Source organism: Drosophila hydei, unplaced genomic scaffold (assembly GCF_003285905.1).
Source record: "Drosophila hydei strain 15085-1641.00,03,60 unplaced genomic scaffold, DhydRS2 tig00008134-arrow-pilon, whole genome shotgun sequence".
NCBI lineage: Eukaryota > Metazoa > Arthropoda > Insecta > Diptera > Drosophilidae > Drosophila > Drosophila hydei.
The window spans coordinates 2,751,235-2,777,604 of NW_022045843.1; the positions used below are offsets into that span (position 1 = coordinate 2,751,235).

The window sequence follows — 26,370 nt, forward strand, 5'->3', positions numbered from 1 at the left end:
TGCCTTGATATTTTAAGTATCCTGTTTGCGTTTTGTGGGCTTCGGCTGCTGCTGCTGCTCCTGCTCCTGCTCTTGCCTGTCCTCTTCTTCTTGTTCGTCTTCTTCTTCTGTTGGCTATGCCTCTTCTTTTGTGTTATGCTTTATTCTTTGTTTAGTATTATTTGCGTAAATGGCATTTACGTTTTGCTTCTTTTCGACACCTTCAATTTGATTCGATTTATGTAAAATTGTCTATATGTATATATTTTTGTTGATTATCAATAAAAATAATTAACTTAAGCTTTTTTGTTGCTTATTGTCAACGTAGATTGGCTTAGTCTTTGACAGGTGCAAATAACAAGGTGCAAATTGTTTACTTAAATCTAATTTATTGTCACACACTCAAATATTTTATTAATTTTTAGTCACATCTGTTTTTGTTATTGTCTTTGGTTTTCTTTTTGTTTATTTTTAATTCACTTTGATTTTATTTTTACAAATGCAAAGTCAACTTAATGGTTTTTGTCATTTAATTTGATGTTTTTATTTTTTATTTCACCTCGATTTCATTTTACAAATGCAAAGTCAACTTTAGGCCGTTACTTTTTTCATACTTTGCTATGCGCTTGCTATTTAAGTGCCGTTATTAGTGATTTTGCTTTACTCTTTGTTGTTGTTACTACGGCCTCAGGTTTCAGCTACAGCTTCAGCTCTAGCTTCAGCTGCTGCTGTGGTCATTTGTCTGTACTGTTACTGCTGTTGCTGTTGTTGTTGCTGCTTTTGTTGTTACTACTGCTGCTGCTGTTGTTATAGTATTGGTATTGGTGTTGGTGGTGGTGGCACCGTTGCACGCACCGCACTCGTAGCACGTGCTATGGGCACGACGTCAGTCTACGACAACCGCCTACGCACTGCAAGAACTTCGTGGCGACGCGGCCATTTCAATTACAAATTCATGGAAGAGCGAGCACAGTAGCAAAGTAAATCCACACATCGATAAACACAAGCCAATGGCATGCAAGCCAAACGATAGACTTTAATTTTCAAAAAGTGTTTGAGAATAACTTTTTAAAGCCAACAGCTTTTTGTATTCTCTTATACTGTGTGCACTGCATATATGTCAACTGACAGAAAACAAACTTTTACTATTCAAATAAATTAATTTCTTTATGTAAAAATACTGCTTAATCTACTCAGCAGCCAAGCGCCAAGGCATGCATCGATTTAAACGATATATCGATAAAAATGCTAAACGCTCTCTTAAGCTGGTGAATTTCGTATCTTTTGCGCGCCTGTTGGCATGCATTGTATTTTGTATAGCAGCTGCTGCTGCTGCCGGGGCCGGCTGTGTGATAACTTGACTTGATTGTATGTGCTGAGAGCGCTCTCTCGCTCTCCCTAGCACTCGAAATTCACCACACTTTGGCACACTCCTTAGCTAAGCAGCAGTCTCAGCCGCTGCTAGTATGAAAGTGAAAGCCACAGCCGGGCTTTATTAATGTTAGGGAATTGGGTTGGAATGACGGGTATATAGATTGATACCCAAAACATAAATGTCTTTATCTTGATAAATAATCATTTAAAATAGTTGAGAAATTGGTATAACAATAAGATTTGAAATAAAATAATTGCAGGTAGCCACAAATATTGATAAAAGATTTGTTTACAGGGCATTTGATCGTCGAGTTAAATGTACAATAACTGGGCGCTTTGAAGCTTGCATAATGCATAATGCATTTAATTCACGTTTGTCTCTTAGTCCTCATATGTGTGTGTGTTTGTTTATATAAAAGGCTGTGCTTGCAATTAGCCATTGTTGATTTTATTTATTGCTTACACACACAGGCACTCATGGACAGCAATGCACTTGCTTGCAAGCAAGTGCATGTCCTTGCACTTGGCAGCTTAACACTTTGTGGAAGTGGCCGTACGTGAGCATCTAAACGGCTCTTCCTCTTTGCATGTGTCTGTGTACGTCGTTTATCGTTATTCACCGTTACGCAAAAACAATAGCATAGTGCAGACTGGCAGACAATAGCAACTAGGCAAGGAGAGGAAATGTGCAGTGCATAGAGAAAGATATAGAGAGAGAAAGCGAGAGAGAGTGAGAGAGGAGGGCAGAGATGCAAAGAGAGTTAGAACGCTCGCGCGTGTATATGTGCGGGGCTTCGGTCCAAGTGCTGTGACTAGGAAGTCATAAATTTTCCAAACGGTTAACAGGTGCATTTGAAATGCCAGCGCGCGCGTGTATGGGTGTGTGTGTGCATTTTAAATGGAGGAAATTTAAGATTACAGTTCAGCTGTTCCACTATCTCTTAAAACGTTTCACAGGCTCTCATCAGTTCCATAAGCACAGTTATCAATCATATGGTGACGGCTGCTCTCACCATGGATCAGATGCCAAACACAAACAAAGTGCAAATAGACTTACCCTTTGCTTGGAAGGGTAACTGCGACTAGACTGGAGTGCAACTGCGGAATGACTGCCAGCTTAAGCGTTCGGACAGACAGCTCTGAAGGTCTTTTAGGGCCACGACTTTGGCGTGCCTCATGAAAATTCCATCTAGTTGAAGTTGCGTTACTCTGTGTCACGCGGGAAATTTATTCAGATTTTTGCGGCCAATAGCGATTGTGAGTCAACGGAAATTCTAGGAACAACAAACCGCCCCCAGAAAAAAAAAACAAACCCACAAGCAAGTTTCGCCTGTTGCATGTCGCTGTGTGTATGAGTGTTTCAGAGAGAAAGAGAGAGAGAGAGAAGTGAAAGATAGGGAGTGTGTGTGTTTGCGAATCAATGTAGTGTTAATAAGTGTCATTTTCACGGAAAATCCTGTAGCTGGAAAATGCAAATAAAATAAAAAGAAAAATAAATAAAAGGTGTGAACGTATATAAATATTTCAAATGAAGTGCAATTGAAAATTTAAAAAAAATCTTTTAAGAGATTACAAATCAATCAGTGCACTTTAACATAGCAAAAGCTGCTTTGTGTTCTTTGAATGCAACACTAAGTACAGCTTATGCATCGTTAACAGCGCAATTAGAGCAAATTAAAATAGCACCATCAGCTTTGCGCTCTTTGACTGCAGAATTTAAGTACAGCGTACGCAGCGGCACCAGTGCAATTAGAGCAAATTAACAAAACAAAACCACAGATGGTATAGAAATGCTATGCATAGCTAACAGTGCAATTAGAGCAAATTAGCAAAGCAAGCCACTGTTAAAAGATTCACGACTTCTGAATCGCTATAGCAACGGAGCTCTTTAACAGTGCACTTACTGCAAATTAACATAGCAACAGTTCCTTTGTTAAGCACAGCTTAAAACTAACATTGCATTTGCCTGGAGTGTAAGAGGCATGTAAAGTTAGAGTTAGAGAGAGAGAGAGAAAGGGAGAATGAGAGTTCTTTGCACATTAACAAAGCAATAAAATATGTTAAGTAGCTAGAAAGTCGGAGCGCAGCTGATGAAAAACATCTAAAGCATAAAATGCCAACGGTAGCATAAAACGCACTTGAGTCCCGATAAGGATACACAAGTTACCCACAGGGCGAGTGACAGCTAATCGGATTTAATTTAATTAAAAGGTAAAAGGACTTGTCCGCTAAGCTGCAGCGGTGACATTGAAGAACGCCACAAAGAGAATGAGCAGCATCAACTACAACGACGACAAAGCCTCGCGAAAGAACAAAAGCAAAATCGCTTGATAGCATTTTCATTACATACTCTTTCATACGCATACAAACACACACATACACACATGCAAGTGCGTGCTGATTCTTGTGCGTAAGTTAAGAGAGTGAAATAAAGAAATGGCCGCATGTTTCATGGCAAATTGTCAGGTGCTAAGCTTTGATAAAGTGCTCAACGGGCAAAAAGTTAAGCCCACGCACCAAACACACACAATCACACATACACGCATACATAAACTGCGCACTAAAGTGCTCGAACAAAACGCAGACACCGAATATTTATTCAATGCTCGCCGCTCCTTTGTGTGGCGACAGCTCGCGCTGCGCTTGGCACAGGTCAATTCGGTTTTTTTTGCTCTTGCTTCTTTTTTCTCTTTGGGCAACTTTCAATATGGAAAATTTTTTAGTCGAATTTGGAGAGGTATGGGCACAGGTAACTGTAAAAGAATGAATTTTGAACAAAATCATATGAGCGCTATACATATATAGTTACACAGACATACATACATATATATATATATATATATATGATATGATATATATATATATATATATATATATGTGTGTATGTGTTTGTGTGCGGGTACTGGGTTTTTTGTTTATGGAAAGTGTTATTGTTTGACTTTGAACTTTGGCACTTGTTTGTCGTCCGTACGTTGGGCACTGTGCGTATGTGTGTGTGCGAAGGAGAGTGAGTTCACTGTATGTGTGTGCTTTTGAACCAAGCTTGATGACAGGCCCAAACAATATCATAAAATTTAATGCGCTCATTTTTCATGGGCTAACAGAGGCATACGCACACATTCACTCTCCCCCACACACGCGTAGAGAAGGCTAACTCAAATAAATCATAAGCGCAAATTTTATCACTTTATTTTTCTGCAAGCTTATTTAGAATGATTGAAATGTTTCGTTTTACATAAAACTAATGATGCAATTGCTCATAATGGTTGTTCACACGAAAGCCAAATAATATATCAGAGTTGAGAATTTCATGCATAATATATACTAATATATGTTTGTTTTTTAAATTCAGCGCCATTTTTAGTGCCGGTGCTGCCAACTTGTTTCGCTACGGAGAATTTCTCAAAACAGACATCAATTGGCAGTACCACAAGACAGCTATTCACCAAAGCAAACATATCGAATCATATCGTCCGCCCGCCACAACTAGTCGTTTTTCAGCAACACCTTTTACACAAACGGCAAGCTTGAAAATAATTTACAAAAGGAAAGTAACTATTAAAGATGGAAGAAATACGAAGTAGCTTAGACAATATAATGGCACGCTTCAATGATAGCATTACACACTCAGCGCCCAAGAAGCTCAGTTTCGACCGGCTTTCCATGTCGTTCAGCGAAGACTCTGTGACAGGTAAGAAGAAGAGCTACAACTATGTTGAAAATAAATTAAACACGAACTTATACATAAAGTGCCAAAGAAACGCCGCATCGATAGCCTGGATACTAGTTCAGCGAACGCCAGCTTCAATGCCAGCAATACGTCGCTAAATAATTCATTCACTGATCCCGTGGGTCCTTGGCAGACGCGCAAACTGCGTGCCGAACTCATCGAAACGAAGGCCATAGTAAATCAACTGCAGGATCAACTAGGACAGCAGGCGAAGGAGCATCGAGGAGCGCTAGCTTTGGCCGAAAGCAAGGCAGCAGCACTTAAGGAGCAATGTGACTATACAAGCAGCAAGCTAATCGAGCAGGAGAAGCAACTACAGGTGATACGTAAAAGGGAGCACAACGCTCGTCAGGAAGCAAATCGTACCATCGCAGAGCTGGCCCAACAGAAGCTCAAATACGAGACGGCGTTGAGCCGAGTGGAACAAGAGAAAACGCAGCTGGAGGAGGATGCTCGGGAAGTACAGCACTGCATCAACAATGAGCTAAGCGAATACAAAAGAATGTGCGAACGTGCCGAAATGGAATTAAGGGTGACACAGGAGGAGCTGGAGCGCATCAGAGAGCGTCACGATGAATATAAGGAAACTGCTGCAAACTACGAGCAGCTGCAGTTGAACTACGAAATGCAGCAACAGAATTTAAACACAGCGAATGCGCGCATTAAGGAGCTGGAGTATGAAATACAATCGTATGCCGATTGGAAGGAGGTGACTAAGACGTCACAAGCACGTTTGCTCAGTGTGCCAGAGCTGCAATCCGAATTGGAACGACTGCGTCTACACAATAAGCAACTGAATTCCTTGATTGGGGACAAATTGCTGCTGGAGGAACAGGTGCACGATTACAAGACACGTCTCGATCGCGAGGAGGGCGCCCGTGCCGAAGCAGCTGCACTGCAGGTGAAGTTGGCGCATGTCGAGCAGGAGTTGAAGGAGTGGGTGAAAATTGCACAAGATCATTGTCTGGCCAATACGCTCGTTAGCCCCATGGCTCTGCGCACACGTATCGAACAGCTGCTCCAAGATGACATCGTACGCATGGCAGAGAAGAGCAGCGCCGCTCTAGACTCCAAGCAATTGCAGACGTCGGTGCGTGAGCTGGAGCAGAAGTGCGCCGTCTATCTAAAGAACATTGATGATATGAATGTGGTACTTAAACGCCATAAGAGCTTCCGCGAGCGACTGCAGCGCAAATTGCTGATTGTGTGCAAGGAGCGCGACTTCTATAAGCAGCTGCTGGAGAATTTCGACAAAGATCTCAATATGACAAATGCGAGCACCGCTGAAATGACCAACGATATGCAGGTGCGCTACCGTGTCGAAGTGCTGGAACGCACCTTGACAGGCTACAAGGAGATGTGCTCAACACTCGAGCGTGAAATGCAAACGATGCGGCAGCAGGAATCGTTGAATGATCCGCCAATCACTGAGAGTGGCTACGATGGAGTTAAGCGAGAGCTGGATACGCTGCGTATGGAGAACGAGCGTCTTAGGCGTCGCAAAGACGAACTCGAGCTGGAAATGGAGCATCGTTGCCTGCGCGGCGATTTCAACATGGGCAACTACAAGGTTCTGCATCTGAGCGAGAATCCCGCTGCACAGGCATACGAGGCGACCAAGAATGTGGTCGAAAAGCTGCAGGCGGAGGTGAGTGGGAGTTGGACTAGCTATGGCTTACAGTTAATGGAACTTACAGTTAATCGTTTTTTTGTTTTCCAGATTGAGCGCTTGAAGCGTCGTAATAAGAAGCTGGAGGAGGATCAGGAACAGACACAAGCGCGTTTCAATGAAACCTGCAGCAGCAGCAATGCTGGCGGTGGCATGACCATGAATTTCAAGGAATTCAATCAGCTGCGCGCTGAACTGGAATCGGCCAATGGCAAAATGAAAAAGATGAAGGATTGCTTCAAGGCAGCCAGCAAAGAGTTTCGCGATGTCTGCTATATGCTGCTAGGCTACAGAATTGATCGCGTGGGCGCCAATAGCCACTATCGGTGGGTCTTCGGATATATATACATATATAGGAACACAAACTAATATATATATTTTGTATACTTCTGTAGCATTTCGAGCATGTATGCAGAGAGTCCGGATGATTATTTGTCAATTAGCTTAAATGAATCGAATTGCTTGGCTCTGCTGGAGTCGCCCTATTCGCAGACACTGAAACCGGCCATCGATCAGCAGTTGGCAGCCAGTAATTCGTTTCCCGCTTTCTTTGCGGCGCTCACCTTGGAGCTCTTCCAGCGTGCCACGGTCACAATTAACTAAGGCGAACCAACAGACATTATGTATACCTAATTATAACAACATTTAGCATAGTTTAGCAATATATAAATTTACACACACAGAGAGATTAAATGTTTAATTTTGAATTGAATTGAATCGCACACTCACAGCTTCCGCACGTCGCGATAAGCAGTTGCCACAGTATGTTTAAGAATTCTATGGTGCATAGATAAAACTTGCGGCGCAGAGCTCTCCGTTTTTGGCCAGTTGGAACAGCACTGCGAGCGCTTTTAACCACAACATTGTTTAATTGTTAGCGCGATAAACGATGTCAAAATATTTTATAACTAATGACGTGCTCAAAAGATTTCGCGGCGCGATAAACGCGGCCAACAACAAATCATTTAATATTCCTAAAAACTTTATTTATTTATTTATAACTAATTTTAAGCAAAAGCTTTTGTGTATTATTTTCTTTGCTGCCTTTTCCTTTGCCTAGGGCTCGCTGCGCTGCTGTGATAAGCGCGCGTTTTGCACAATTGACAGAAGATGGAGAGCAGGCGATTATAATATATATATACCATATATACATACAGAAATATATATATATATCAGCTTATAGCGCCTATTGTGCATTTAGAATAACAACAAATGGAAAAGCAAAGCGCAGAAAAGGCTGTGGCTGTAGCACAACGAAGCTTAAATACGCTAGGCACTTACTTTGCGGACAATTATTATTGAAGGTACAGTAGAACTTCGCTAAAACGGACAAGCAATACCAAGCTAGTGTATAAATATAGACTGTTTAAGCAGAATCCACTGGAGAATCAAGCTAAAACTAAGTTTATGCTAGCTGGGGATCACTGTAGAAGCGCTAAACTGTCGCTCACTGTCACACAACACGAAAGCAGACTGTGCTAGCAGCAAGCAAATCACGAGTTGCACATAAAACGTAGCCACAGTTAGGGTATGCCAGGAGGAGAAGCCACAAAATGCGGACAATAGGCACAGTAAACTACGATGGACTACAGTAGTCATACAATATATTAGAATACACACATAAATACATAGAATTAGAGGCTGAAGCCAGCCAACTGCCCGCCATTAGTTGGCCAATATGCGTGCCACTTGATCCGGTGTTTTGTGCAGCAGCGCCTCGGGCTGTTCGAAGCCGTTGGCTGGATCGTGGACACGTTCATAGATCTGTTTATAGATGGCCACAATTACGTTGAAGGCGCGTCGCTGGACGGTGCTGCGATGGGCGCTGGACATGATTAGCTGCACCTGCGGCAGCAGCAGCACATCGGGCAGCTCGAGGAATGCATCCATTTTGGACATGAAAATCTTTAGCAAATTCGTCTCGATTTTCGTCTGGTTGCTTTGAAGTATGGTGTAGATGGGACCCAGATTGAGATTGGCCACCAGCGAGGAGGCCTGCTCAGAGGTGAGCGTATCCAGCTGGGCATCTGACTGCGCCTGCAAACGTTCCACGCGCTCATCCATATACTCAAAGACCGCCAAGGTGCTCTGCATGTGATACAGGCAGTTGAGCAAGTAGACAGCCATGTCCACGGTGGGCAAATGGGCGGCGCTCTCCTGCACCGATTGCAGCAGGGGATCAATGACACAGGTGACAATCTTGGTGATGTCCGCCTGGCGGCCATCCACCATGGTGGCCACCGAGAGGATCTCTTTCAGTATGTTGAGCAGTCGAGCAACGCTGGCCGGCGGCACTAGATCACGCTGCGGCGGCTCCAGAGCCAAACTGGTGCCCGCTGGCCGCTGCAGCACGCTGCGCACCTGAGCAGCCAAAGCATTCAAATAGATCTGCTCGCTGCCCTGCTGCAGGTCAATGAGGCACTGTTCCAGGCTGCCGCCTTGCACCACCTGCTTCATGATTTGCTGATAGAAACGCAAGAGATTGGAGATGGTGAACAGTATGATGGTATCCTGTTCCGAGCCCAATATCGTGTCCACGCGCACCTTGAGCGGATGGCAGACGCCATCGGCTATGTAGCTCAAAGCTTTTTGCATTTGCTCCGAGATATCTGCAAGGCAAAGGAGGAAACATTAAAATATGCTGGACACATGAGAAGCAGAAGTTGATTTCTTGCCATGCTTATCGCACTTCTTGAAGAGCAGCATTAGATTCTCCTTCTCATTGGGAATGCTCTGATGCAGCCAGGCAAACATGTCGCCAATATAACGCTTCGGGTCATGTGCATGCAGCTCAATGGGCTTCGGATTGCCGCCATGGCCACCCTCGGTGAGCGCCTCGATGAATTGCCTGACGAGCACAGCTCGTCGTGCAATCGCATACTCATCGATGACATACTTGAAGAGCACCGGCCTGTCCTGCAGCCGGCTCATTGCCTCGACGATCAAGGGGCCGATTTCGTTGTTTTCCAAATTTCTACAATGATTCTGGGTCCAGCGATAGAGACGCTCCAGTGCGCCCTCCTGATGCAGTGTCATCTCCTCCATTATGTCCAACGCAGCCGTTTGATAGCCGCATTGCATTAGCAGCCGGCAATCGGAATGTATGGACTGCACACGATCCAGCACCTTAAAGAATTCGGGCACAATGGGCGCATCCTTGGCCGTGCCGTAGAGCAATTGATGCTCCGGCACGCTGAGCTGAAAGCGCGCCAAGAAAGCTTGCGCGATTTGCTGATGCACTTCGAGGCGTTCGCGTTCCTCTTGCATTTTGTTGGTCTGCTCGATTAGATCTTTGGTCAGCGCCTTGGAGGTTTCCAGGTCTGTTTTCATCGTCTGCACCGATGTGGCCATCGTATCCAGATCAGTGCAGACAGCATCTAGCGTAAGTTTCACCTCACGAAATGCTTTCAGAAAATTCTGATTGATGCCAACCGAACGATGTTCGATCTGACTGCGCAAATTGCGGCGATTTTGCAAAGTATTTTCGGTGAAAAAGCTGGATAATCCATTTAGGGCATCCAACGTATCCTTGTCCGTTTCCAGGCGCGTCTCCAGGATCTTATTTACGCGCTTTTGTATGCGATCCTGTTCCTCAGTTGCTGCGCTCATCTTTCTTCCAATTCGGCAACGTCAACATTAAGAATATAAATATCGTTTATACGAGGTAACCCATATTAACTACTTAACACAAAAGTTGTATACTCTTCACTACACATACAAATGTTACATATTTTAGTAACAAATTAAGTTTTCATACACTTAATGTACAACTTCTTGTATAAAACTTGCTGACATTACTGTAATCGCCATGTTCTGATATTAAAAGAATATTTTAAAGGCAGCAATATGAATAACTTAAAGCACGATAAAATCAAAATGGTTCGTGTACACTTTTATTACAGCTGTTCAAGTAAGTGCTGCCAACTTAGCACAAAAAAATAATATGCCATTAACATGCTTACACACCGCTGTGAATGGCAAATTATAATGAAGTAGAGAAAACTGAAAGTAAATTAAATTTCATGATATAAATTAAATATTGTTTAATAATAATATAAAATAAGACAAAACAAACTACAATGAGCCATTCCGCACTGGCCAGCTTGACAGCGCAATACACGGACTCGGAAAACGAAGGCGATGCCAGTCCAGACTCCGAAAATTCAACAGCATCGCAGGTAGAATATTTTATTCAACATAAATGTATTAAAACTAATAAAAATTATAATTTCCAGGTTATTATACCAAAGCAGGCAACACCGACACCCGCAACGCCTGTCAAGCAAGAACAGGAGCCGGAGAAGAAACACAAGAAAAAGAAACGTGCTAAGAAATTGCGTCGCTTGGTCAGCTACCAGGATGATACGTTAATCTCTGACGAAGAAGAGGATCGTGCGCAAGAGTCCTCGAGCGAAGAGGATTCCTCCAGCGACAGTGCCAACTCGCAGCCGGATAACGAACAGCATGAAAATGGCAAAGATAAAAGCAATGCTAAAGGAGATGGCAACACTGACACGCCCATGCAACTGGACGATGATGATTCCAATACATACAACGCAGAGGATCGCACGGCGGAGAGTTACGAGAAGGATCCGAAATACGCCAAATATAAATTTCAGTTGCCGCCAGAGCCAAAGGGCCAGCCGCCAGCCGAGCTGGTGGCAAAGATCACGAAAATGTATACGAAGATGAGGCAAACGAATATGGATATGAATCGTGTTATTCAGGATCGTAAGGAGTTTCGTAATCCGAGCATTTATGAGAAGCTGATCAGTTTTTGTGACATCAATGAATTCGGCACCAATTATCCACCCGAAATCTACGATCCACTGCAGTGGGGCGAGGAGAGTTACTATGAAGCGTTGTCGGCGGTGCAAAAAACTGAGATGCTTAAGCGGCAAAAGGATCGCAAGGATATGGACAAAGTGGAGCAGGCGACGGCGTTGGCCCGCAAAGTGGAGGAGGAGGCAAAGAAGCGGTAAGTGTTGCATTGATCTTGCATAGCAAATTATATCCAACTGTTGGTTTCTCTGCTGCAGCAAATCGAAGTGGGACCAGCCGGCCGCAAAAGCAACGTTACCTGCATTGACCACGACCGTGACTGGCACGAAGGGCACAGTTATTTCAGCATTCGGTTCGTTGCCCAAAAAGCCTGCAATCTAGGTTAATCAAAAATAATTAAATAAATATCTAATAATTAACAAACAAATTTCATGTAATATATTAACAATTGATAAGGTTTATAACTGCAGCTGCGTTTCGTGCCGATCGCTAAAATACTGCCATCTCTAGCGGCTGCAGTAGATCCAAAAACACAGCCCTGCTTATCGGTAAACCGCCAAGCAAAAAAGACTGCCACTGACTGCCAATAAAAGATTAGTTACGAATTAATTAATATTAATTTTTATTATTAATTAATATAATATTAATAATAATAGCGTTATTCTTAAGGATATTTAAAATAAAAAATAGACCGCTTAACCCTTGCTATTTGGTATTTTTATTTGGTCATTTCTTGAAGAAGCAATCGCTGGTAATTTGCACATTTTGTGCTGGCGGTCACACTGGTTATATGCTCGAACGTCGTGTCGTCGCCGTTTTCTGTTTTTAACCATTTCACATTTTTTCGTTTAAAAAATCCCAACAAAGTGTCTATTTTATTGCATGCGACAAATACAAGTACAACACTAAACACAAGCGTTATGATTTGAATACAAAGTGTACGTGGTTAATATTAGTTTTGTTATTTTGTTTTTTTGCATCCAACATACAAAACAAGCAAAGAAAACGAAGCGAAATGTCGACAACGCAGCAGCAGCAGCAGCAACAGCAACAAGCGCAGACGGCAAAGAATTTGATCTGAGCAGCGCAATTTGTATGCATGTGTGCGTGCATGCGTGTGTGAGTGAGCGAGAGAGAGATTACAATTATAAAAAAATGAACAAATACGAGTGAAATTTTTGTATAAGATAAAGAAGATGCGAAAGATACCAAGCACTCACATATGCAGCGTGTGTGTGCGTGTGCTTTTGAGTGTGTACAAAGCTCTTTTTGTGCGTTGCGATTATTGTTTAAACAATCTTGGCCGTGTTTTCATTTCAAGGTGCCTCATTATTTAGACGCCATTATAATGCAACCGGTACTGTGCCCATCTGTCTTGACTTCCAGTATGATTGTGTGTGTGTAAACGAGAAGGAGCGAGCTGGCCGCAGCAGCAAATTTCCATTTAGCTGCGCGAACAGCTTTTTTTTGCCGCCACTTGCGCTTGCAGCTCTTCTTCCTTCGCTTGCTGATTATAGCCCTGCATCGCCTCGTCCCGCTTGCCCATAAACTGTTACTTATTTATAGCATGCACTAAAATCAGCAGAGGCAGAGGGAAAAGCACCGGCAGTCACTTCAATCAAAAGCAACGGTCCAACACACACATATACACATACACAATTTCCAATTAAATCTACAAAATGCTCAATTGAAGCTAATTTCTATGGAAGTGCATATACCCCACTCTCCCCTGCCAGCTTCAGCTGCAGTTTAGCGCTCGCTCAGCACATGCTGTGTGTTTGATCATTGTTATTTTGTGTGTAAAATGCTTTCCCAGCAATATGCATAATAATATTCGCAAATAATAGACCGCCTACAGCTTTTGTTTTGAGCAACAATTGTCCGGCTAACTCGCTATCTCGCTCTTGCTAGTTTGTGCCACCTGTTTGCGTGTTTGCTTTGTCGTCACATTTCCAATGTTACCATAATAACAACAACAACTCAACGAAAGTTCTATTCAATATCGATAGCAAATAGCAGTAAGAGAGTGTGTGAGAGAGAGTGAGAGCACGCTCGCTCGCTATAAAACACAGTTGGAAGTGTGAACAGGCAAATATATTTATTACATACATATACAACCGTTTTTTGGAGCAAAAGTAAACAAAAACCAAACCAAACGAAACGAAAAAGAACGCGACGTGCGTTGGTCGTCTGTCTGTGTGTGCGTGCATATGCGTATTAATATATTTATATGTGTGTGTGTTTGTGTTAGTGTGTCTCTCGACTCTGACGGGCAACAAAACTGATATACTAAATTCAGCAAACAACAAAAGCGCTTAACGAGTGATTCAGCAACAACAACAACAAGTGGCAGCAGCAGCAACTACAACACAAAAACATGTCGGATTCGTATTATCAGGTGAGTCGGCGCCGCTGATAGCGCATTACATGGCCAGTTGCTGGCTTTTTTTTAGTTTCAGTTATTTTGTTTTTTATCAGCTAACATTTAGTCCCGAAGTACACGCACACCTGTTGCCAGGTAGACTCACACACGCATACATGCACAGCAGCCTGGTGCTTCCGGCTCAGCTGACGCAGCCACTTGTGGCATATCCTTAATGTGCCATTTCATTTAACATTTCCCCCGGATGTTTCTTGTTGTTGCTTGCCTGACGAGCTGAATAGCTAAAAAATATAAAACATTTCATCAAATTCCTTGTGGGACATGACTAACAGAAATGATGACGCAGAACCCTGAACCCTGAATGTTATATGTATGCTGTCTTAACTTAATTGTGTTGCATTTAACATAACTGGAATATGTAAGGCTTAGCATTGCTATATAACTGCGTAAATATGTTATTTAAAATGAAATTCTCTTAATCTAATTATGTTGCGCTTAATTGGTTGTAGCATTGCTAATTAACTGCGTAATTATGTTAGTTACTTCAAGGGAATGCGACTAATGTAATTTGCTTGCTGCTAATATGAGTGAACTATGCCTTGCTTCAACAATGCTGAGTAAATATGTTATTTATTGTGCATTTTATTAACATAATTAGATGGCAGTTAAAATGTTTGAAATTGTGGAGCAGTTAACATGAGTGAAATATGCTTAACATTTGATGTATGTTCAGTAAACATTTGCTGTTTGTTAACACAGTCTGTCAAGTACTTAAAGCTAAGCGTTTTAACATATGCATTACTGTTATTTTACATTTACATACAATGTTAACTATTTAAAGTTAATCTTTCGCACATATGCATTCATGTTATTTAACAGCTTTATGTGCTGTATGTACACGATGCTAACATACATAGTTAGCTGTAAACATGGTTAAAGAAACTTAACATTAATTATGTTATTATTGATATGTTGTTTGTTAGTATATATAAATTTACTTTTATATTCCTTTTAACAAAATCAACTGAAATGTAGAGTATATCTTTATTTGTACACACACATAATTCTTTATACTATATGGCACAGGAATGCCGTGCATTAGGCAATTACTTTTTATTTTTTTACTCTTCTCTAATTTTGTTCCAAATTAGAAAAAAACATTGTGTTATTCAAAGCGTTAACAGCGAACAAATGACATCATTTGGCATATTTGTTGGGCATTTTACTTGCGTGCATGTCCACACACTGTGTGTGTGTCTGTGTGTGTGTGTGCACAAAATGTCAATTGGTTTAAGTGCGTGGCCCACTGAACAAACGACGTGCATCTAAATGAAAGCAACAAATTAAACAACATGTTTATTAATAGCAGCAAATATTTACGATTCACTGCAAGTCACTCTCTGTCTGTGTGTGTGTTGATGTGTTTGTGTAATTGGATTGATGGCAATTAGAGAAGCTGCCTTATCGCTGCAAATGCGCTTATCAATTTAACAGTATGTGCAACTGGAACTAGATTTTCAGCACGTTCGCGCTGTTAAATGCAATGATTCGCCCAACTAATAGTACGGAAAGAAAAGCCGTCCATTTGGAGCAAAACAGCCATTACAGGTGGGGCGTGGTTATGTCATTGGCCGTGAATTGCGAAGGTGAAAATCATCAGTCAACCAAAAATTCAATTGGCCTTAATTTAAATCGTGTTTTTCGTATGTTTTTTGGAATGCAAATCACGAACTGAACAAGAATTGCAAGAAAAAGGAATGCTCTAGTTGAGCGTGAGCAACTAAGAGATGCCCTGTAGTTAGGCCCAAATTTGATAATATATGCAAGACTATATATATATTATAGAAGCATGTGCACTGCTTAGAGATACCCTGTTAGCAGCTGTTAAGAGGTCTGTAAGAAATGGTTAGCTCTTTTATTAACAGTTACTCAATCTATATAAGTTTCTTCTACAGTTATGCTCACCGAGCAGGCATTAAACCCATTTCCCATGACTACAGGGTATAGAAAGCTTCCTTTGAAATCAACAAAACCAGATTGAGCAGCAGTCGAATGTCATTTGCAGTGGTGCTGGTGGCCAGCTTTTTGTATAGCCCGCTTGCACCTGAAAGCGAGCAGCAACTGCAAGTTGCATGTTGCAAGTTGCATGCATTCGCATGGATGCTGCCTGCGGGCTAGCCTGGCTGCCTGTAGATCCAAGAACCGGTTGCCAGCTACATCTTTTTTATTTTGTTTTCGTTGTGGTGCACCAGAACAGGGTCAGGCCAGTTTGAATGGATGGATGGATGGATGGATTCCGATGCATATATATCCATTTCGCAGCGTAATGCGCTCGCCGGCTACAGCTACAGCTACTTAACAGCGAATGTCGGGCTTTATACCCTTTGCCGAGCATTTAATAACTTTCGAGTAGACCCTTAAGGACTTCATGACATCTATATATACATCTGTATAAGGCAGAGAAGTGTAGTCTGAAGTGCTGTTTAAAAATAGCCGAGTTAATGGAGCTATAAATACGTGACAAGCTAAAATTAGGTTCAGCTTTTGTTCCTAATAGCAGCCAGTGAAATGTAATGGCTATTTTATGGCTATTTAACAGTGCTTTGACTATGGGCTAACAGCTGATTTATATAACAGAGTTGATTACATAGTTCTATGAACTGATCTTATGTTATGTTAATTTGAAAAACTTGTTAACTAACATGGCTCTCTTAACAGAGTATATCTATGTCATGGTTACACATACACTTTCAGAGCAGCGAACTAACATAATGATGTTAACAGTATTTAACCGAGCTTTAGTATATTCATGCAGACATTTCTCAGCATTCTATATATTTTCTATCTTTACCAGCAGCAAACTTAGCTCTAACATAATGCTGTTAACCTGTAATTGGCATATTTAATCATAGCTCGTTCTATTTGATGTTAAACATAATTCTGTTAACAGTGCTGCGCAGTTAATTATAGCTCGTCCTTTTTAGCTGTACGCATGATTCTATTAACATTTTAACCTGGTTACGTTTTAATTGCATTTACCAGCAACAAGGCCTAGGCTGACTGCGGCTACCAGCTTGGTAGATGCTTCTCTTCTTTGTAAATGCTTGGCAATGTTAATTTGTTTAACAAATTTGCAAATGGGAAATGCCTTAACAAATACTTGAACGCATATTGCAGTGGAAATGTTGTCCACACACACCCAAAGACAAAGGCAAAGATGACCGCACGTCAAGTGTCGCGTGTCCTGCCTGCCTACTGCTGTCCATTGCCCGTGTCCAACTGTCTATCTGTCTGCCCAACTGTCCCTCTGTCTCTGTCTGCCTGTCTATCTGTCTGCCCAACTGTCCCTCTGTCTCTGTCTGCCTGTCTGTGTGCCTACGTCTTGGCCACTGACAGGCCGTCAGTGTAAACAAAAGGGGCACAAGGGCTGTCAGAGAGTCAACTTCTATGTCTACTTCTACTTCTACTTTGAGTTGGCTGTTTGCATTTGGTCAAGAATGCATTCAGCAAGTGGCTTAATGTGTTGTTCTTGTTGCCGCTGCCCGCCTGCCTGATTTTGGCCTGGTCAACAGCACTTGGCCAAGTAGCAAACGTGCGCTCTGTCTTTTGAGCTTAAGCATATCAATTAAAGTTTCATTTTGCAGCTCCCAAGTGCAGTTTGAAATCTCTACTCTGTGAATAGCTTGAAATTGCATATGATATTTAATAATGATAAATGAGAAATAAATAGTAAATATATAATTTTAATAATAGTGTATAATCTTGTTATATAGAACATTTTTTCATTCAATTACTTCAAAGAGCTTAAGCTGTTAAAATTCTTTTAAATAATTTGGAATAACTAAATATTTCGTTTAAAATGTTCAGCATATTTTAAGTCAGCTGTTAATTTACAGCTACAACACTGTTAGCTACGCTCGGCATAGATGAACTGTTAACAGTGTTTTTTCTGTTAACATCATTGAATTGCAATAATATGTTTAGGCTGCTCTGAGCATGGCCCACAACTTAACATTGAGTGAGCTGTTAACATAATTGAATTACAAATAACATAAATTGCAGTTGTTCAAATTATGTTAAGGCTCCCAGCCATAGACTGTTAATGGCTAATGCTTACGTAGTATATTATTTTCATGATATATTATCTAATGATGTTTTTATGTATAATTATATGTGCACTTAGCTTTGTCTGAAAACATGGATTAAAGTTTTTGTTTTCTTTGGACATTTTCCGGCAATTTCCTTTTGATAATTTTACCTGGCAATTGCGCACTGAGCTACATTTGCACTTGTATCCGTATCTGTATCTGTATCTCATGATTGCCGTCGCTCGTTTATCTAACAGATGCAGCTGTGTATCTCGCAACTGGAGGCTGATTAAAGTGCGGCCTCTCTTTGTGCAGTTTTCCCCGCTATCTTTGTTTTTTGTTTTCCTTTTCCACTTTACTTAAATTTCACTTGATTTCCGTGCATAACTTGAGAGATGTTTTTAATCAAATTCAATTGTATCTATTAGTTTGTTTTGCGCCGTTTTGGTTTTTGTTTTTGGTCTCTGATAAGGTATCATAGCAACTAAACGCACAAACAACGTAGCTACTGCAATTATAATCACGCTTTGTGTATGGAAATTTAAAGCTGCGCAAAAAATGTAAATGTAAATTGTTGAAATTTAGTTGTATCAAGTGCATGAATTGTGAATACCCTAGGTTTAAGGAGCTGCCATCATGTGGAAATCGATAATTATAGATTATAGATAAATTCGACAGCAAATTTAATGAAAAGATTTTGAAAATAGAAAAATTATTAGGCCTAGATATTCTATTTCTCAAATAATACAGATATGTATATATATATATATATATATAATTGTGGAATTCGATATATATCGATACGAACATGTTTATCAAGCTAGCAGAGTTGGGAACTATTAAAAATGGTGAGATTATTTGGTACATTGCTATACTTAAATATTAAACATTTGTATGTAAATAGAATTTAATCTATTTCAAAAGGGAACAAAAAACTAATGAAATGCCAATTTCTGTACACATTCTTTCTTAAATTTACAGGGTATACATTAACTGAAAGTTCACCGAATGATGCCAGCCTTGATGTGCTATAACTTGTAGATTACTTGTAACTAAATTTTACTTTGTGTACGAGGGCAAACACTGAAATATAAATAATATAAATGAACATATGTGTATATAGTATATATATTATATATATTTAGTTACAGTATCGTTGCGACCCTGTAATCTGTCTTCCGCTGTTGCTAAATTGAGCAAACAAATGTTGGGGAAATTTTCAAAAAAAAAAAATAAGAAAAAACCTATTTGCAAGCTGATTGAAGCCTGGCTGCATCCTGGAAATATATTTTCTGTCGACAATTGGCGATCGCCTCTTAACGGAAATGCATTTCCAATGCAATCGATTTCATTTTTACTATTTGCCATTTGCCATTCGGCATTGTTGGGGGGACTTAAGAAAGTAACGCGCGCTTGTCAGACATTGAAAATCATTTAATTAACTTGCAGTTGTCGCTGAGTTGGTCGTGTTGCTGTTATATCACATTCATCTTGTGCCTGCCGTGTAGCTGCTTTCAGTTTGAGTTTCGTTGGTTAATTCATAGCTCGAATCGGGCAGCTGGGCTGCCGCGCTGCCTCGTTGCCTACGGCACATTTAATTGCTGCAATTGATGAGTTCAATTGCGCAAATTGCTGTGTTGACTTTTGCCGCTGAACCTGAAGCTGGACAATGGAAATAGCTGCGCTGGTGGGTGCTCAGGTAGCAGTTGTCAAGTAGCGACTACTCAAGTGGCCCCAAAACAATAGTAAAAGCAGTCAAACTTTCCATAGAAAACTAAAGCATATGGCTTAACAGCTGCTGTTTAACATTTAAGGGATAACATGAGTGTCTGCTAACAGGTATGTTAACTAAAATGATCATGGAAAGTTAAAGGTGCATGTCGTCTTGATTTTATGTAATGTAAAATAGTTAACATGATTATGTTAAGGCAACAACAACTAGATAGAGCGAGAGAGACATAGATCAAAGATATAGAGAAGTAAGACATATAAATACTCTTTAAGTAAAACCTATAAATAGGGAGAGCTAAGGAAAATAATAATTGAGTCAATTTAAATTTGCTTTACCTTTCCTTACTACAGTTAATGAGAATCGTTTATTAACGGCACACAAAAGATATGTATATAGAAAAATACCTACTACACCTTTTGTGTAGTTTGCCCAAGGAATTTCCATTCGAATCGTAAAGTTAAAATGCTAAAACGCTGTTAAGTATTTTAACATTGCTCACCTATAACAGTGAGCCAGAAGAAAATGCGCACCTTCTAATTGCGTGACTGGAAAATTGCGTTCCATTTCTATTGGCATGCCCATTTCCATTCCCATTCGGCCAGTTTCTAACGCTTCCTTTGCCAGTTCTCATATTGTTGTTGCTGCTGATGTTGCAACTAGTTTTTGAATTTGGCACATGCAGGTGTCCCCAATTATGTGGCAGGCACAAAAATTGGGACAACGTTAGAGTGGAGTTTGCAAATTGAATATATATATGTATATATGTATATATGCCACAGCTGGTAGAGGGAAAACGGGTTGCGAAAGTAGAACCTGGTCGGGGCATTGGAATGCGACTTAGAGCAAAGTCAAGTGCAGTTAGGGTAAGCCAGTAGGCGCACAGTTGCTCATGAACTTGCAACAGTTTGTTTGGGTGTTGCTTTATTTGCTTCGCTTGCATGTTTGCTATTTGGCTAATCAACTAGCGCGCGGCTGGTGTTCATTTACAATGTCCACCTTTCCGTTAGCTGTCGCTGCCACTGCCGCTGCTGTAACAGTGATTTCTGTATAATTTAGTAATTTTCACTTTCACTCGTGCAAGTTCAAAGCGGCCAACTGACGTTTGTTGTTGTTTGTTGTGCACTTGACAACAACTATAGCAGCAACAGCAACAACAAAAAAGTAATAACAACCCGCAGTTCGACAAAGGGGCAACGCCATAAAACATTTTCAATCAAGCTAACAGCATGTTAATAGCATAACAGCGACACCAACTGCTTGAGTGTTAATAAGAAAGAGAGTGAGAGACAGAGGGAGCAGCAGAAGCGTGCCAAGCAGTAGCGGCGTCAGCGGCAGACGCAGCGCTTGTTTGCCAAACGCCACCTGCAATACAAGATAGCAAAAACAACAACAGCTTCCGCTGTCACTGCCGCTGCCTCCGTCGCTGTCGCTGCCTAGCGCTCTCTATTTCTCTTTTGGTGCGCTGCTTCCGCGAGCGAGCAGCAAGTGTTGTTGACCGCTGCTCTCCAAATGCCGTTGCACATTGATTGAATGCAATAACAACAAGCAGCAGCAGCAGCAGCAGTTGTTGCTTTGTCTACATGGCTGTGTGTGTGTGTGTTTTTTGCAGATTCTGTGGGAATTGCTCTGATTTTGTTTTTGTGTTTTGCGCTTTTGTTTTGACTGCTTAGCTTTTACAGCTCTTAATGCAATTAGGTTTTTTTGCAGCAGCAGCCGCAGTTATTCCCAGCTTAGCAGCAGCAGCTGCTGCTGCTTTCCCATCAGCAGCACCTATTTTAACTGTAATTGTATATATGCATGTATGTATGTACAGTTAAGTTTTATTAATTAATTAATCAACGCTTTTACGGTGTTAACTGGGCGTGTTGCTGCTGTTGCTTCTACTTCAACTTCTGCTTTGACTGCTCTTCTTCTTGAAAGCGATGCTGCCAACCCTATGCAATGAAAAATGTCTTAAAATGCAGAGGCAGTCGGTCGGAACATATGAGAGTGAGAGAGCGGGAAGGGGGAGAGGGCTAGAGAGGAGCAACTTCTCTGCGATATTCTGCTGGGCTGCAGCCATTGTTGCCTTTCTGGCTCTGCCTCTGCTTTTTGCCTGTTGCCTTTGCATTTGCCGCCTTGTCATTGTTGCAAGACGCTAACTTCCCACAGATTCACAGACAGAGTTTCCCTTTCGTTACGTGACAGCGCGCCCAACTCTGAAAATAAGTACAAAAAATAAACTTAAAATAAACCAAAAAACAATCACACGTTGCAGTAAGTGCGAGCGAGAGGCACGCTGTTGCAGACGCCCAGATCAAAAGCTAAAACAAGCCAAAGCACTAATCTGCATATTGCCTACAGCTCAGATCTCATTGTTCTTTGCGCCCTAATCATGATGTATATAGCTATAGAGGTTATATATATATAGCTTACTCATGTTTAATTGACAGGCGCTCATTTTCCGGCCGAATGCGGCGGCGGCTTTCCCAAAAAAAAAAAAAAAAAAAAAAACTTTATTTTTATGCAATTTTTTGTTTGTTTTTGCACTTTTCTCTTTTGTTGTAATTATGCTGGAACTGGTACTATTTATTGGTATTTTTTAGTATTTTTCTGGCATATCTTGCAGTTTGTCAACCTCGAGTTGGCAGAGGCAATGGCAGAGGCGTTGGCTGTGACGCATCTCACTGCAAAGCTGGCCAATAAAAATTGATGAAAAACTTATATGCTTTTAGCTTTTTGCTGCTTATCAGCTGCTGCAGCATTGCTTGGCATTGGACATTCGCCCATTTTGGCTTTTGTGGCTTGTGGCACATGCGACATCCGGTTGTTGACTGTATGTTTCTTCTGTTTTTTTTTGGTTAGCTCGTTGGCAATTTCCGTTTATTGACTCGTAAAAGACGCAACAAAACTCGTTAAATGTCACAGTTGTGGTGTGTCTCTTTATGTGTGCGTGTGTTTGCTAATGTACCGTTGTTGCAATTTCGTTGACTTTCTGAAGTCTTCTTTACAGCTGTCTGTCAGTCGCCTTTATAGCAAGCAGCTTTTGTGCGATATGCCAAAATTATATGTGCATTGTGGAATGTTGATATTAAACTAAAGACGGGAACTAAAATCTATATTACAAAGTATTGAAATTATATATAGTTGATTAGAAATACATACAGCTAAAGTTAATATTAATACATTTTGTTAATAATGTAGTTTAAGTAAACTTTTCCACGGGTGTATCTTCCATCATTGAATATTAGCCCATCTGTTGACGCATAGATAAAGTCTAGTCACATTATGTTATAACAATAAATTATAATCTGCGTGTATATACATATGTACATCTAGATTAGATAAGATTATTATTAGATATATGTTAAAAGTTAAGAAACTGTACGAGCCAAGGGGATTACCCCTTTGTATTTAGCACACTATTAGCCTATATAGCGGTTGGGGTCAGCTTATGCGTCAGGGTTGCTGGCTGGCGAGTATCATATCTAATTAGTCAGCCCAACGTCATTGGCACTTGGGCGGCTTCACCTGCAGCTGTCAACCCCTTTGTTGCCGCTTAATAGTTGGGTGTGGGATGACCAGTCATTCGAGGGATTTTCTTTTGGTATTTTTCTTATGTCTTCTTCGCATTTTTTTTTTTTTTTTGGGAAAGTCACGCTATGTCAGTTAGCTTCTAATTGAAGCGGCGGCGCCACATGCTGTGCCTTTTAGCTATCTGCTTCTTCTTCTTCTGCAGCGTCTAAGCACAGCTTTAGGGCCAGGTTTTTGTGTTTATGCAAATGATCTGGCACTTGGCTTATCTCATAGAAATGTACGTTATAACATAAACAATGCTGGCTAAAATGTGTGACAGTTTCATAATAGTGCACTGAAAAATGTTAACCCAAAAAAAGAAACAAGTTAAAGAAGAACCCAAAAAAAGAGCGACCAAGAAATGTTAATCAAACATAGCTGTACAATTCCAAGAACTGGCACAATAAAAGCCACTCGACAACAACAACAACAGCAGCACCAGCAAGCAGCCCCGAGCGCAGCTTAGAAACACCATGCCAAAAGAAAAACCAAAAACGAAGAAAAAAGAAGAATCAAGAATAATAATAACAACACTTGTATAGAAGCTGGCGCACGCGCAGGCCAATTAACAAAGGCGGCTTTGCTATGCCACCAGAGCGTCTCAGTCTCCGTCGCTGTCGGCGTCAACGTCAACGGCAACATCAACCTCCTCGTCCAGTCATTCATTGAAGCATGCAGCGGGAGCTTTGACTTTGCTTTCTTTGCTGCAGTTTGTGCGCTCGCTCCACTTTCGCCTGTGTTTGTGTTTGTGCCAACAGTGTGCGCTCTCTTCACGCCAAGCCGCGCTCTTTCGCTCCCACCGACATTTACTGTGCAAGCGCAGCTGTATTTGTGTGAAAGAAATGCGCTCACTAACTGCGCTTGTTTGTGCTCGCGCATGCTCAGCGCGCTCTGTCAATGCTACTGTCGTTGGTAGGTTTCGAGAGCTTTGTTTGAGTGCCTGGCGCTCAGTTCGCTTTTAGTCGCGCTTGAAGCCGGTTCGTCGGTGTTGCAGCGTAACGCGGGTTTTTTCTCCACTTTTGTTATTGTTTTTTTGCGTAGCATCGCGTGAAAGTCTTTGTGGCAGCAATTGCATAAATTTTCGCGGTGTCTCCTCTCGATGACGCATAAATGCGCTCTGTGAGCCAAGTCTCGTCTGTGCGTGTGCATGTGCATGTGTGAGTGAGCAGTGTCAATGTCCTTTTTGGCGGAACAACGCCCCAAAAAAACAAAACTGTTGCCAACAGCTTGTGAACCTACATTCGGATTAGCCGCACAACAATTTCTTTTCCTGCCGTTACTGCTGTTGTTGTTGGTTTTATTTTCAACTTTAATTTTGTGCTGAAACGTAAGTTGCTAAACGCTTCGACTCGATTTGGGCCATTTATTTTACAGCTTCTTCAACTGCTGCTTCTTCCGCTAGCAGTGTTTAATAATTAAGACAAAAGAGCGCAACAACAAACAGTAAAAAAAAATCAAAATACCGCTTGGGTGAAATTCCATTTCTCTTTTAGTTTTGGTTTTATTTCTTATTTCTTTTTACCATCTTTGAACGTTTATAAAAAGTGAAAATCAAGTGACAATCAATTAAAATTCGAGACCAGACACCAAACAGAAACGAAACGAGTCGAAACGAAAAGTAAAAAAATCGATTTTCAATTTCAGGCATTCGCTTGAAATTTTGTTCTAATTTTGTCACAGTTTTATTTACGTATTGTTGTTGTTGTTGTTGTTGTTGTTGGTGCTTCTCCTTCTGCTGCGTTTGCTCGTTTTATTTTTGTGTCTTTGTGCGTTTTTGTTGTTGTTGAATTTTTATGGTACTTTACGCTGCGAGGCTTAACCCAAATTCACTTGTTGCATGTGCTGAATAAGCAAAAACAAAAAAAAACTGAAAAACTAAAAAAAAATGCTAAATAAAGCTCGCCAAGAATCGAAGAAAACTGAACTGAAAATTTTCATTGTACGTTTCTCTGCCTTTCTATGGCTTTAAGCTAATGCAATATTTCTATTGGGGGACTGGGTCAGCGCCCAAGGCAGTTGCCCGACCCACTTCTATAGTCTGCCGCCCCCCGCCTAACTAACCCTCTGGCACCTAGCCAGAGCCAGAGCCAAAGCGCTGTCTGTCTGTCTTCCCTCTCCACAACTCGAATTGCAAATGCGTTGACAGCTCAGTTGTCACTAACTAAAACTTTTCATCATTTAACAACAACAACAATGATTATAACACCCCATATTAAGCAGGTTTTTGTTGCCCATAAGCGTAAATTGATTAAAAAACCATAAAAACCCCATCCATTCTCAGTCGATTGAGCTGCTGATTGAATTCCCCAACTTTTTGTAATGCCAAAAATTTACATTTGGCTAAGCATCAAAAGCGAAATGTTCAATAAAATCTAAACGAATGTTTCGAATATGGCCAACACTATTTATATATATAAATTAATAGCAGACAGAGTTAAGATTATTGGAGATCAATTTTAATATGAGTTTAAAGTGGAGCGAAGAAATGTGAGATTTAATCAAGGTTAACGATTTTAAAAGCTATTTTAGCATATTTAAAAATTTAGAAAAAATATATTCATAATATTTGAAGAAATTTAAGTTACAAATAGAGTAATGAATTTATTAGTAGAATAGTTATATAAACATATATAATATATATAACTATTAATAGTAATGTATTATAACTATTAATAAGTACTATTTCATGCGTTTTCCTGTTTAGTGTAAAAATAAATTTTTATCTTCTGACTTAACTTTTTGTAGTAACTGAATGTTTGCTGAAATAGCTTAAATATTTCAAAACAATTTTTTTAAATTTACATATTCATAAAACTATTCCGAAAACCAGAAATAAACTTAACAGTGAATTAACAGAGTTTCAGCAACTGCTCAAACGCTGCTTATTAAATTAAAATTAAATTGAAACACTTAAAAATCGTTTCAAAATCTTGCCTGTCTCCTTATACAGATATATATATATAAATATATATAAACAAAATTCATTATATTGGGAAAACAAATTGTAAAGAAATCAACAAAAAAACTTTGTTTAGGCGTTTTTATCCAAAAAGTAACATTTTATTGTTGTTTCTTGGA

The 26,370-nt window shown here is 40.6% G+C and overlaps 4 protein-coding genes across 5 annotated transcripts in view; 3 read left to right on the plus strand and 1 right to left on the minus strand.

Annotated features, from left to right (window-relative positions):
- Nucleotides 1–4,790: 4,790 nt before the first annotated feature.
- LOC111604190 (mitotic spindle assembly checkpoint protein MAD1) lies at nt 4,791–7,459 on the plus strand. Its single transcript, XM_023322145.2, has 4 exons — nt 4,791–5,044; nt 5,104–6,731; nt 6,804–7,078; nt 7,148–7,459. Exons 1-4 carry the CDS (start codon nt 4,918–4,920, stop codon nt 7,353–7,355), a joined length of 2,238 nt encoding a protein of 745 aa, XP_023177913.1. The 5' UTR covers nt 4,791–4,917; the 3' UTR covers nt 7,356–7,459.
- Nucleotides 7,460–7,771: 312 nt separating this feature from the next.
- On the minus strand, nt 7,772–10,565 carry LOC111604191 (conserved oligomeric Golgi complex subunit 6). The gene is made up of 2 exons (XM_023322146.2): nt 9,428–10,565; nt 7,772–9,361 (listed from the first exon to the last, which is right to left on the minus strand). The coding sequence occupies exons 1-2, from the start codon at nt 10,359–10,361 to the stop codon at nt 8,418–8,420; spliced, it is 1,878 nt and encodes a 625-aa protein (XP_023177914.1). The 5' UTR covers nt 10,362–10,565; the 3' UTR covers nt 7,772–8,417.
- Nucleotides 10,566–10,725: 160 nt separating this feature from the next.
- On the plus strand, nt 10,726–11,951 carry LOC111604192 (SAP30-binding protein). The gene is made up of 3 exons (XM_023322147.2): nt 10,726–10,930; nt 10,988–11,730; nt 11,792–11,951. The coding sequence occupies exons 1-3, from the start codon at nt 10,832–10,834 to the stop codon at nt 11,913–11,915; spliced, it is 966 nt and encodes a 321-aa protein (XP_023177915.1). The 5' UTR covers nt 10,726–10,831; the 3' UTR covers nt 11,916–11,951.
- Nucleotides 11,952–12,314: 363 nt separating this feature from the next.
- The window catches only part of LOC111604183 (serine/threonine-protein kinase N), a 40,947-nt gene continuing 26,891 nt past the window's right edge, over nt 12,315–26,370 (plus strand). The window contains exons 1-2 of one of the 2 annotated variants that reach the window (XM_030225541.1): nt 12,315–12,472; nt 13,786–13,932. In XM_030225541.1, the coding sequence (XP_030081401.1) occupies nt 13,912–13,932 (21 nt within the window). In that variant the 5' untranslated portion in view covers nt 12,315–12,472; nt 13,786–13,911. Of the gene's footprint in view, nt 12,473–13,722; nt 13,933–26,370 lie in introns of those variants that run through there. The other variant, XM_030225540.1, reaches the window with a different exon arrangement.

What these genes read in the sequence shown, in the direction of transcription:
- LOC111604192 (XM_023322147.2), top strand. Translation starts at nt 10,832, where the DNA reads ATGAGCCATTCCGCACTGGCCAGCTTGACAGCGCAATACACGGACTCG. An exon ending in AAAATTCAACAGCATCGCAG is followed by an intron (nt 10,931 to 10,987) that starts GTAGAATATTTT and finishes TATAATTTCCAG; the next exon opens with GTTATTATACCAAAGCAGGC. An exon ending in GAGGAGGAGGCAAAGAAGCG is followed by an intron (nt 11,731 to 11,791) that starts GTAAGTGTTGCA and finishes TCTCTGCTGCAG; the next exon opens with CAAATCGAAGTGGGACCAGC.
- LOC111604190 (XM_023322145.2), top strand. Translation starts at nt 4,918, where the DNA reads ATGGAAGAAATACGAAGTAGCTTAGACAATATAATGGCACGCTTCAAT. An exon ending in TCGAAAAGCTGCAGGCGGAG is followed by an intron (nt 6,732 to 6,803) that starts GTGAGTGGGAGT and finishes TTTGTTTTCCAG; the next exon opens with ATTGAGCGCTTGAAGCGTCG. An exon ending in GGCGCCAATAGCCACTATCG is followed by an intron (nt 7,079 to 7,147) that starts GTGGGTCTTCGG and finishes ATACTTCTGTAG; the next exon opens with CATTTCGAGCATGTATGCAG.
- LOC111604191 (XM_023322146.2), bottom strand. Translation starts at nt 10,361, where the DNA reads ATGAGCGCAGCAACTGAGGAACAGGATCGCATACAAAAGCGCGTAAAT. An exon ending in CAAGAAGTGCGATAAGCATG is followed by an intron (nt 9,362 to 9,427) that starts GCAAGAAATCAA and finishes TTTGCCTTGCAG; the next exon opens with ATATCTCGGAGCAAATGCAA.